Source organism: Malaya genurostris, chromosome 2, assembly GCF_030247185.1.
Source record: "Malaya genurostris strain Urasoe2022 chromosome 2, Malgen_1.1, whole genome shotgun sequence".
Taxonomy (NCBI): Eukaryota; Metazoa; Arthropoda; class Insecta; order Diptera; family Culicidae; genus Malaya; species Malaya genurostris.
The window spans coordinates 286,956,554-286,968,936 of NC_080571.1; the positions used below are offsets into that span (position 1 = coordinate 286,956,554).

A 12,383-nucleotide genomic window follows, 5' to 3' on the forward strand; every position below is an offset into this window, starting at 1 on the left:
AAAATAAAAAAAAAACACTTTTAGCCTTTCTCTTATAGAAAGGTTATGCAAACGCTGTGAAAACCGACTTTATAACCGAGACCCGGAAGGCCGAGTGTCATATACAATTCGACTCAGTTCGTCGAGATCACAAAATGTCTGGCTGTGTGTATGTGTGTGTATGTATGTATGTGTGCATGTGACAAATAATGTCACTCAATTTTCTCAGAGATAACAACCGAATTTCACAAACTCAGATTCAAATGATAGAACTTATGGTCCCATAGACTGCTATAAAATTGTCTTCCGATCCGACTTTCGGTTCCGGAATTACAAAGAAATATGTGCGAATTAAAAAAAAAATGAGCACTCAATTTTATCGGAAATTTCTTAAACGATTTTCACAAACTAAGAAGCAATTAAAAAACGTTTTGGAATTCTTTAAAAAGTCCCCGAAAAGTTTATCCAGATCCGACTTCCGGTTGTGGTATTACAGTGCAAATAATTTTCAATTTGATGAGTGTTTTTTCACAAGCGATAGCGAAACTAGGTGCAGATTTCCATCTAGTTGGCAGATCTTGTTAGCTAGTGAATATATAACACTACTTTGGGACTACCATTCCCCGGGTTCCGCTCCCGTAAGCACCGAAAATAGTGAAGAAAAGCTCCAAAAACGGAACTCACTTCGATTTCTCAGCAACGGTTGAACCGATTTTCACGATTAATGATTCAAATTAAAGCTCTCATTGTCTCTAAATATACTGTGCAATTTCATCCAGATCCGACTTCCGGTTTCGAAATTATAGGGCGATGAGTGTCAAAACATTCAAATCGTTATTCAAAATTACGATGCAAAACCGGTACACGTCGGAACGTGCTGGAACTAAAGAAGAAGAAAACACCACCGGCTTTGATCCGTTCGCAGCGTGCTTTGTTCATTGCGTGGTTGCCACATTTAAAACTATATTTTTCATTTGAAAAAATGTAAATCTTTTATTCAATTTGTACCTACCTTTTTTTTTTTATTCAAAAGATATTTTATTCAGGCCTATTTGCGTACAAGCTTTACGTGGCCGATTGAGCTGAGTTTTTAGCTAAATTTTTTTTTTGTATTGGATCTCGTTGTCACCCTTTTTCTAGGGGGGAGAGGAGCTTCCATTAACCTCTTGCGAGGATTGAGGGGCAGTTTGTTCGTGGTTCGTCTCGTCATTCATTACCGTGGTATTGTTGTTGATTTCGTTGCGAGTTGCTGTAGATGCGCCTTGTTGTACATTGTTTGCAGTTGCTGGTTGTTTGGATGGTGAACTGTTAACTGCAGCTGGTGTACTTTGTTCTATAGGGGTTACGTTGGATGGTTTCGTTGAAGGGGATATTTCACTGTTGTTGGTGACTGTCACAGGAGTACTGGGGTTGCTTGGGGTTGGTGTGAAGGAAGCACCGTTGTCCTTTGGTGTGGTTGTCTCCTTGTCCGGTTTATCACATGGCTTACTGTAATGAACAGCTTTTTGGCAATATTGACATGTGGCCATCTGTTGTCATAGGTAACAAGTGATTTGCACGGGATTCTTGTATCCTGAACGAAAGTTACATAAGAAGGTATAGGCCTTTTCAAGCGTATGCGTAACAAACGTACGCCATTTAGAATACCGGGGAAAAATTTCTTCCACTTTTTTTTTCTCGATAGAGAGAATCTCTCCGTATTGGGACATAGTTTTGCGAATATATGAATCGGTGACGCTTGAGGGAAGATCATGCACACGCACTTCTATAGCACTATCTTCCATATATACTGGAATGTTGTTCTTAATGTTCTCGTGCTCCACATAATACACATTATTATTGTCTTTTGCGAATTGAATTGCATCCAACTCTTTATAAAACTGGATGTAAACAACATTATTTGTCTTATTGCATTGAAGTAAATGCACACGTTTAACGTCAAGATGCATTTTCTCCTTAAGCAAACCTTCAAGTTATCGTATCGATGGTCGAATTTTGCACTGCCTGAAGTCAACAATAATTGTATTCTTTCGTACCGGCGGTAGCTTTTGTTCGTTTGGTTAACTCATTTTCGTGATCGTTCTATTGTTCACTACACAATACTGTACTTGGTTTCTTTCGTCCGGAACGTAAGCGGTTTTGTATTATCGACTGACTTGGATGAGATGTGAAAGCGTACTGTAATACTCTTTTGCAGAGGTTTTGCAGTATTCGGTATCGAATGCGAGCCTTCCGACAAATTTTTTTAACATTTTTTTATGCTACTTGCTTCCAGGTAGAGGTTTTAAGCACTACCAGCAACAAATTCGTAAGCCTTCTTCAAGTATAAATAAAATGAATGTTTGATCTTTAATGGCGTGTTTATAATGTTGAGAAATCATGAACTAAATTGATCGGCTAACTGATGATTCGGTTATTTATTTTTTCATTTGATTGCAGTACTGAATATTGTGGGAAAGTTTCACAGAGCAAACAGTAATTCATTGAGTATTTGACGTTTGTCAAATTTGAGGGTGCCGAGACGCTCAGTAATTTTTATTTTTGCCGAGATGATTACTGATTACGCGAATCTCGGAAATTTTTTCCCGAGGCTCAGCTAAAAAATTTAAGTGTGTAGGATTTGTTTTTCACAAAAAATTAAGAAAATTGATGTATCTTTATTGGAATCGATAGAGCGATCAATATAATTTAATGTTCTTAAAATGATTTCAAGAAAATGTTGGCCGCGTCTCCGCTTTAGATGGACCGTGCGCAAGGTCCTATTTTGGCCACTCTCTACAACATATCGACCGGTTCCCACGAGTAATGCCACCGACCCATAATCCACACCAAACAGTGACTTTTTTGGGATGCATTGATAGCTCTTGCAATGCTTCTGGCTGGTCTTCACTCCAGATGTGGCAATCCGTTCAACCAGAAATAAGCTTTGTCGCTGAGCACAATTACAACTTTACCAGCGCTTATTCATTATTGAATTATATACCAAACTGGACAAGCTTGACAATGACACAAAACACGATTCACGCGTGATCCGTCAAAAACAGTGTTGCCAAAAAAAAAACAGCAAGAAAAATCATCCTTTATAATGCGAATCGGATCATAAACTGTTTGAATCTTTTGTCGATTAATAGACCGTCGTTAAACGAATTGTGATTAAATCGAATACAATATCTTTGCGTTGGTTCTAAGAAGCAATACTCGAAGGAAATCCAATCTCAATCCAACAAAGACAGTAGAGCTCACTCTAACTCATGGTGTTCGTAAATGAGTTGACTACTGGAGCTGAAATGAATGGGGATAACGTTACCCTAATTGTAGATGAGAAATTCTGCTTAACTGGTCTTGTAATCCAAGTTTGGTCCCATTCCACTATCGAGCGTTTCGGTCTTTCCGGTTCTACTTCAGAATCCAAACTCCAAATGATTTAACAGGGCAAATTTGTACCCTCCCCACCGGCTACGACACTGACAGTGCCAACGTTCACACTATCGTTACTATTTCACTTCTTGACCGTGCGACTACCGAATGCCAGATGTGCGACGAGTCAAACCGTGATCTAGTCCACCATCACTACTCACTCACTCACATCGCTGCTGCCTGGCGGTAAGGAATTATTTTTAGTTGCCGCATCACTGTAACGTTGTGTGTCCTCACAAGACAACGGCTCCTTTTTTTACCATTTGTAGCTAGCGGTTTGTCCACACAAGGTGGCGTACGGTGATCTTATTGCTTACATGAGAAGTACCGATCGAGAAAGTTGAAGGACTCAACGGTTTCGAACTATTTGGATTCGTGTGTTATCAACAGTTGCTAAACTGGCTCAGCAGAATATTGTGCAAACTGACCAATCTGGAATACGGAATGGTAGGAGTCGTGCAATAGCTCATGGAATGACGGATGTGAAGAAGTTGATCGAGCACACCTCATCCAATCATTTCAGTGAAAACGTGACGACGAGCAGTGAGTCGAGATTTCCGTGGCATAACGTTAGTTTTATGTAAGGAGTGCTATTTTTTTTGTTAATCAGAGCAGGCCACGACCTACAGATCCAACGTTCGGCCATCATTTTTAGTACCTAGTATTATTACTACTACTACTACTCCTGCATCTCCAGATAACGGTACGTGTTGTATTGGTTTGTGACAATCTCAGTTGGCGCTTGCTGTGTTCGGCTTGTTACAATTTTTTTTTGTTTTGTTTTGATTTAGTTGTTTGAAGGACTAGCATCCGTTTGTGGCGTAGTGGAAATTTCCTGTGACAAATTACCCCTGATAGTAGGTACATCATATTCACTAATCCGCATAGTGTCTAGGATTCGATCAGGAGTGGTTCTAATACACACGATAATCAGTCGAGTCCGATTCCGGCAAACTGTCGTAGAAAGGAGAGTGCGAGTTGAACAACCCGCGTCACGGTCATCAAGTATAGGTTGGTTTGGTCAACGTCAGTGTCGCGGAGTGTTATTGTTTTGCTACGACAGCTACGCGCTCAAAGTGCAAGTGCAGTCCGAGAAGTGCACCACGCGTGCCGTTCTGGAGAATTACAAGTTCGCTATTTTTCTATCAGTTGAAGTACTACCGCTACAAGTGTTTCGATTTTCCTATTGATACAGTGAATGTAGTCGAAAAAGTGTTGGGAAATCTTTTATTCAAATCGTCTCTCTCTGGATGGTGAACGGAGTTACAAAAATCGCTTCATAACAACCGACTGTGCCTAGCATTTGTTGTCAGGATTCGGAAATCCAATAAGAATCATCAATCGAAGAAACTACGTTTTGTTCCGTGCACTTTCCATTAATTCAGTGCATTTTCCTTGGAAACTGGTTCACGGCAAAAAATCGATAAATCCCCACCAGTGGCATCAGTTTAGGTGGAGAGCAATTGTGTAACAAGTGCAGTAACAAACAGCTGACAAACGCAGTTCTGTGGAGAGGCGGTTGGTGATGGCTCCCATCGCGACTACTAACGATCCCAAGACGGCCCAGGTTGCGGCCGATCTCCTGAATCGATGCCCGGATGCTAGTTACTACAGCAGTCGTAAGTTTCGGATTTATTTTTTTGTTGTTGGTTTGCTAATTAACCTCGAAGGAAGTGGCAGGAAAAATCTAGTAGCAGCACCGAGTGCAACGAAACCCCGTAACGCGTCATCACGTGTGGCAAAATGGGATTCGCTGTAAACTTGACCTACTTTATGATTGAATGTTAGTGTGTAAATTGCTTACTGACATAGAATCGGACATGAAAGGCCAGAATGCTAAGCAGTGTAATATGGGGGAATTATAACGACGTAAACTAGCTTGGAAATTCTATGGCGAATTATAGTTTATAGTGAAGGCGTAAACTGAGTTTACAAGCTAAATCGGTTGCGGTTTTTACGTGAACTATTGTTTTCTAATGTTACGTGAGATCAAAGTAGTCCTTCGATACTCTGATACTAAGTGTTGTCAAACAACGTTGTAGGGTTGCCGCCTCAAATGCTTTTCGCTTCCGGCAGTAATTTTGTTTGGGGAAAAATCAACAATTGAAAAGAGTTGAGTTTATGATTTATTTTTCCGGAATTGTATACATATATATGTAACTCTGGAAACGTACTCGTGTACGGATGTTATTCGTACTTTGTTCGGAGTGTATGTAACTTAATATATAGGTTAACGGTACCCCGATTAATCTCAGCTCCGTTAAAGACTGTACCAGAAAGTATGGACGCAACCAAAAACCGCTGCCATTTCGCAATAGTTCAGAATCTGTCAATTTTTATGGCTGCGTCCTGTTGTTTACACTCTTCTCTAACCACTTGTGCAGTTGTTTATTCGTTTTCATTAGTTTGTTTCGAAATGCGTGTACTTTTAGCAGAACAACGTCGAAAAATTGTGTACAAATGGTGCACAGAACGCGGACTGTCACTGAGAAAGGTAGCAAAAAGGGAAGGAGGAAGTGAAAAAGCCGTGCGAAATGCAATCAGGAAGTTAAGTGAGGATAACACCTTTGAGGATAAACCGAAAACGAGTCGAGAAAAAGGTCCTGCTAACCCTCAGTTGGATAAACGTATACTGAAGGCGTTCGAGCAAAAGAAGGAGGTTTCAGTTCGGGGTGTGGCCAAAAAAGTGGGCATTTCGAAGTCAAATGTTCTTCGTGCTAAAGAACTTTTGAATAATCGAACCTATAAGAAGCAGAAACAACCAAAATGTAGTCCGAAACAAGAAGCATTGATCAGGCCGAGGGTTCGAAAGCTGTACGATTCTTGCTGATAATTTGAACTGCATAATCATGGACGATGAAACCTACGTGGAACTCGATTACAAATCCTTGCCGGGACCACAATATTATACGGTGCGAGAAGGGCAAGTGTTAAACCAGTCCGAGACATCGATTGAAGTCGAAAAATTTGGTAAGAAAGCTATGGTCTGGCAAGCAATTTGTAGCTGTGGTAAGATTTCGAAACCCTTCATCACCACTGCTTCAATGAACAGCGAAATATACATCAAATGTTTACAAAAACGACTTCTACCCATGATTTGAAACCACAAGGATCCTGTTGGCTTCTGGCGAGATCTTGCTTCTTGCCACCACTCGAAATCAACGGTAGAATGGTATACTACCAAAAATGTCACTTTCGTCCCAAAAGACATGAATCCACCAAATTGCCCACAACTTCGACCAATTGAGGAATGTTGGGCATTAACGAAGGCACATCTTAGGAAACATGTCTCGGCAGCCAAAACCATTCAACAGTTCGAAAAGGATTGGAAAAAAGTGTCAAAACTTGTCGCCAAGAAGTCTGTACGGAATTTAATGAGGAACGTTCGCAAGAAGGTGCGCCAGCTAGTCTACAATGGCTAAGCAGCAAATGTTGAGAATAATATTCTGCTGTTGTAGTCTAATATTATCAGTATAACGAATAGAATTTGAATATCTAACACTTGTGAATTATTTACAGCGAAATCAAAGTGTGTCCATACTTTCTGGGACATTCTTTAGTCATTTCATATACAGAAACCTTTTTCAATCCAGCTAGTGGTGTAATGATGCCTTCCTCATATTACTTATATTTCCAAAAATATCACTAGAAGATTCTGCCCAGAAATTTTTTTTCAATCTTGAATAAAATGAGAAACATTCTTTGGGTATGAATTAACATAACCTTTTCATTTGTAAGTTAATGAGAATTTTTCCTCATTTTGCATCGTCTCACTAAATGATTAAACACACTTTACCCTATAGATTTGGAACCGGAAGTAGAATTCTGATGAAACTATACAGCAACATATGAGACTTTTATTTGAGCCCAAGTTTGTGGAAATCGATCAAATCATCTCTGAGAAAATTGAGTGAATGTTGTTTTAGTATAGTCGAAGTCGGTTCGTTTAGTAAGTAACTAATATAACCTACAAATTGCATCAGTTTTCAGTCAACTCTAGAAGAATTTTACCCTTTTTTTGCATCGTCGCTCGTAATAATTGAAACTCTTTACCCTATAGTTCTGGAACCGGAAGTCGGACCCGGATAAAATTAAACAGCAACCTATCCCGATCAGATGCACATAACAAAATCATAACACAAGCACATCAACAGTTTATATGTATAACAATTTGTGTTATTTTGAGATATTTAACAAATGAAAACAGTTGAAAGTTAAAGCTTATGATAACAATATAATAACAAAATCAGTTATTATGTTTTATTTTCATTTGCAAGACTCATGATAAAGTTCGTTAATTGAAAAAAATAGTTTTTCCGTTGCTTTATATCGAAATACAATGATCAGAATTTCAAAAAACTAAAAGAAAAAATGAGATCACTAAATAAATTATTCATTTAATTAAAAAATCATTCAACAATTTTGAATTGAAACGATGCTGAAAGTTAGCTGTGATATAGTTTTTCTGTGTTAAATTCGCTATCTAGTTTATTACAACTATTGTTATAAATTTCTGCTTTCAGACCTCTGTAGTTATATCAAATTCAATAATAACTGTGATACAAACGTTTCAAAATCTGTAACGATTTTGTTCCCGTTAGAGTCTATTTTGTTATGAGTTTTGTTATTTTAACAGCTCACCAGCCAAAAATATTTCAAAACTATTTCTGAAATAAATTACTTCAGTTGTTATAATTCTGTTATTACCATCTGGTCGGGATGAGACTATAGGAATTTTTATTTGAACCTAAGTTTGTGGAGAAATTTGAGTGAGTCTCGTTTTAGAGATTTTGACCACTATTTCCGGTACTTCTGGAACCGGAAGCTTGGAACCAGTATAGCCGAAATCGGTTCGTTTAGTAAGTAACTAATATAGCCTACAAATTGAATCAGTTTTGAGCTAAATCTAGAAGAATTTTACCCTTTTTCGTATCGTCTAAATGACGGTGTGCAATTTTAAACACACTTTACCCTATGAAAGTATGACGAAATGCAATAGCAACATATGGGACTACGAGATTTTTTATTTTATAAGTAACATTATTTTAAACGTACTCACACACATATTTCTCAGGTCGATGAACTGTGTCGAATGATATAGGCAATGATCGGGCAAATTTTCACAAGTCAATTTTTCAAGTGATTGCATAGACTTTCTATATGAGAAAGACAATAAGTATACTTTCATAGACAAGCATTGTTATCATGATTTTGTAATAACACGAACTAGTAGGTACAAATTGAATAAAAGATTTACAAATTTACTTATTTTTCACCAGAAAAATATAGATTCAAATTCGGCAACCCTGCACGCTATAAGAAATTGAACAAAGCACGATGCGAATGGAGCAAAGCCGCACGTATCACCGCGTACCAGTTTTGCTTCGTCATTTTGAATGACGATTTTTACATTCATCGCCCTATAATTTCGGATCCGGAAGTCGGATCTGGATGAAATTGCACAGTATCTTTTAAGACAATAAGAGTTTTAATTTAAATTATGATTCGTGAAAATCGGTTCAACCTTTCGAAGTGAGTTCCGTTTTCGGAGGTTTTGTACATTATTATCGGTGCTTTCGGAAGCGGAAACCGGGGACTAGTAGTCCCCTCTATTGAGAAGTATTCCTCAATTCCTTAATACGACATACTATAGTTTTTGAACGGTTTCATATATTATTCCGAGTCACAAAAAATTTTAATATTAAGGGGGGGTGGGGGGAGGGTGTTAGGGTCTAAACGATGAAAAAAATCATGATTTTTGTGAATTTTTTTTCCAGAAAGTTAAACAAAATAAATTGCATGATAAAAAGCATCATTCAAACAACTTTTTGTAATTTTTTCATGGAAAAAAAGACTAATCAGAAGTGAACAATCGATCGCAGCATAGTTAGAGTAGAAGTTTTTCTAGACCCCAACGTTTCTGTTTGATTTTTTTTAATTTTTAAAATTTTTGGTGGTTGTTCAAAGTGAAAACTACGATTTTTCACGAAAAATCCGCCATTTTATAGCTGTTAAACCTCCCCAAAGTAATAAACAACGAAAAGGAAAACGTTGGGGTCTGGTTTTTTATATGTAGAAAGTGTTTGCAAAATTTGAAGAAAATTGGTGCAGTAGTTTTTGAATGACGATGGACACGGACTTTCAAAACCTGATTTCGAGGAAAACGCGTTTAAAGGTTCTTGTCTATAAAATCAATGGAAACAAATAATTACTCCAGGGAGCCCGTAGGGTCTAACATTTTCAAAAAATCATATTTTTTCTTTTATAATTGATCAAAACGAAACATTTCAAGTTTTGAAGTTAATCGAAGTAGAAATCTTGGGCCTGTGCACCGAGCTCTTGCTTCTTCTAAGAATGGAATAGCCATAGATAAAAGTCCATAACTTCCAGAGTTTCGTTCCAAAAGGCTTGAAAAATTCAGTAACACACATTTTTTTTTTGTCAAAATTCTTTTTTATTATTCAACATAATTGCCATCAGAGGCGATACAGCGATTATAGCGATCTTCCAACTTTTCGATACCATTTTTGTAGTACGATTTGTCCTACTACAGGAAAAAGTCACTGGGGGCCAAATCTGGAGAATACGGTGGATGAGGGAGCAATTCGAAGCCCAATTCGTTCAATTTCAGCATGGTTTTCATCGACTTGTGACACGGTGCATTGTCTTGATGAAACAAAACTTTTTTCTTCTTCAAATGAGGCCGTTTTTTTTAAATTTCGTCCTTCAAACGCTCTAATAACGCTATATAATAGTCACTGTTGATGGTTTATCCCTTTTCAACGTAGTCGATGAAAATTATACCATGCGAATCCCAAAACTCAGCGGACTGTCGATTGGACTCCGGAGTGAAGTGATGGAGCCATGTTTCGTCCATTGTTATATATATATCGACGAAAAAAATCGGAATTATTTCGATATAACAGCTCCAAACACTGCTCAGAATCATCAATTCGTTGTTGTTTTTGATCGATTGAGAGCTCACGCGGCACCCATTTTGCACAAAGGTTTCTCATATCCAAATATTCGTGAATAATATGTCCAACACGTTCGTTTGATATCTTTAGGGTGTCAGCTATCTCGATCAACTTCACTTTACGGTCATTGAAAATCATTTTGTGGATTTTTTTCACGTTTTCATCGGTAACAGCCTCTTTTGGACGTCCACTGCGTTCATCGTCTTCGGTGCTCATATGACCAGTACGGAATTTTGCAAACCATTTACGAATTGTTGCTTCGCCCGGTGCAGAGTCTGGATAACACTCATCAAGCCATTTTTTGGTATCGGCGGCACTTTTTTTCATCAAAAAGTAGTGTTTCATCAACACACGAAATTTCTTTTTTTCCATTTTTTTCACAATAACAAAAGTAGCTTCACTCAAAATGCAATATCTCACAAACTAATAATCAGACAGCTGTCAAATTTATACACGTATCTTTTGAAGGTTGGTACTAACTGAAAATGGTATGAATTTAATTCTAGTGGCGCCCTCTCATAGAAACGATACGAACTTTTCAGCCGATCTGTTAAGAAAATAGAAAGAAAATGATAAATGATTTTTCAAAAGCGTTAGACCCTAAACTCCCCAACCACCCCCCCCATGGCTTCATATGGCTTCATATAATTCTCCATGGCATCATATAATTCTCCTGATGGAAAAGGTGGATTGAAAAGAACATGGAAAAGAATTCTGTAATGGTAGAGATGGGAAGGCAAACAAAAAGAAACAAATCGTTCCGCCGTCCCCGAAAGGATGCTGAACAATCTGTATGTGTTAAAATACATATTTAATAAAATTTCCAATGATTCGCAATACTTATGAGCAGTAGCAAACTCGGTATCCCATGAGGAATGCCAAGCAGTCGGCTAAAACCTTTCAAGGTAGAAACGGAAAGGACCATTCACTCCAGGAAGAACGATGAAACCTTCTGACTATAGCTCCTTACCACATTGAGTGAGAAACGATAGAATATCTTTCAATTTTAGTTCCCCATGCAGAGCTATGACTGCACTGATGCTTGAAAAAATGCAGTAGACTTTTCGACATTTTCAGGTTTAAATCTGGTAAAAATGCTTTTGTCAGATTTGCACGCAAGTATGTTTTGGATGCAGCCCAAGAACGAATTTTGTTCTTTATCCAACTAGACAGTGGTAAAGCAACTCATCAGACCATTCATTTCCAGTAATACCACAATGGCTAGGTACTTAAAGAAGTAAACAGCATTTGAGATGCTAAGGTCTTCAATTTGAGTTCGACATGCGATCACTAGATTCGACCGTGAATCATTTCAACTGAGTGCTTTTAAAGCTGCCTGACTGTCGGAACAAAAATAAATTCGCTTACCACAGATTCTCTGCTGAGGTGCCGATTGTATTCCACACAGAATCGCGTAGATTTCTGCTTGGAACACAGTACAGTATCTACCAAGTGAATGAGACTGCTCTTGCCTCATTTCACGACAGTAGACATCAGCACGACCATCCAACAGAGAATCGTCCGTTTAACAAACTATGAGTTCATCTAGTTGTCGTTCCAAATAATCAGACTACCATTACTGACGACAAAGATGTCTCACACTGTATGTTTTGAAAGTAAAACTGCATTTGAGCGTTAGGTCTCTAAGAGCAATTAAATACTCATCCCGAATAACCATTTGAGACCACAAGCGAGTGTGGCTAGTAGCATAGTCTATACGCAGTGATTCCCAAACTGGTCCCTACAGCCCACTAGTGGGCATTAACTCATTTTCAGTGGGTAGTAAACTGAAACTTTTAACAGGGGGGCAATGAGTCGCAAATAGTGGGCTTCGATACTTAAAAAAAATTTCTGACCAAGGCCCTGAGTAAAATGTATTCATGACAAGTTTATATAGACTTGTGGGTTTATATCATTGCGAAAAACAATTCCATTCCAATCAATCAGTTGCATGTGATTAGTGCATCACTCAATCCTTGTGAGATTTGTGAGAAAGAAAACGAAAGTAAG

At 38.1% G+C, this 12,383-nt stretch overlaps 1 protein-coding gene across 3 annotated transcripts in view; it reads left to right on the forward strand.

Moving 5' to 3' along the window:
- Positions 1-3,572: 3,572 nt before the first annotated feature.
- Positions 3,573-12,383, forward strand: part of LOC131430442 (6-phosphofructo-2-kinase/fructose-2,6-bisphosphatase 1-like) — a 268,836-nt gene continuing 260,025 nt past the window's right edge. The window contains exons 1-2 of one of the 3 annotated variants that reach the window (XM_058595443.1): positions 3,573-4,099; positions 4,188-5,015. In XM_058595443.1, coding sequence (XP_058451426.1) covers positions 4,922-5,015 — 94 coding nt within the window. In that variant the 5' untranslated portion in view covers positions 3,573-4,099; positions 4,188-4,921. Of the gene's footprint in view, positions 5,016-12,383 lie in introns of all 3 variants that reach the window. The other 2 variants (XM_058595442.1, XM_058595444.1) reach the window with 2 other exon arrangements.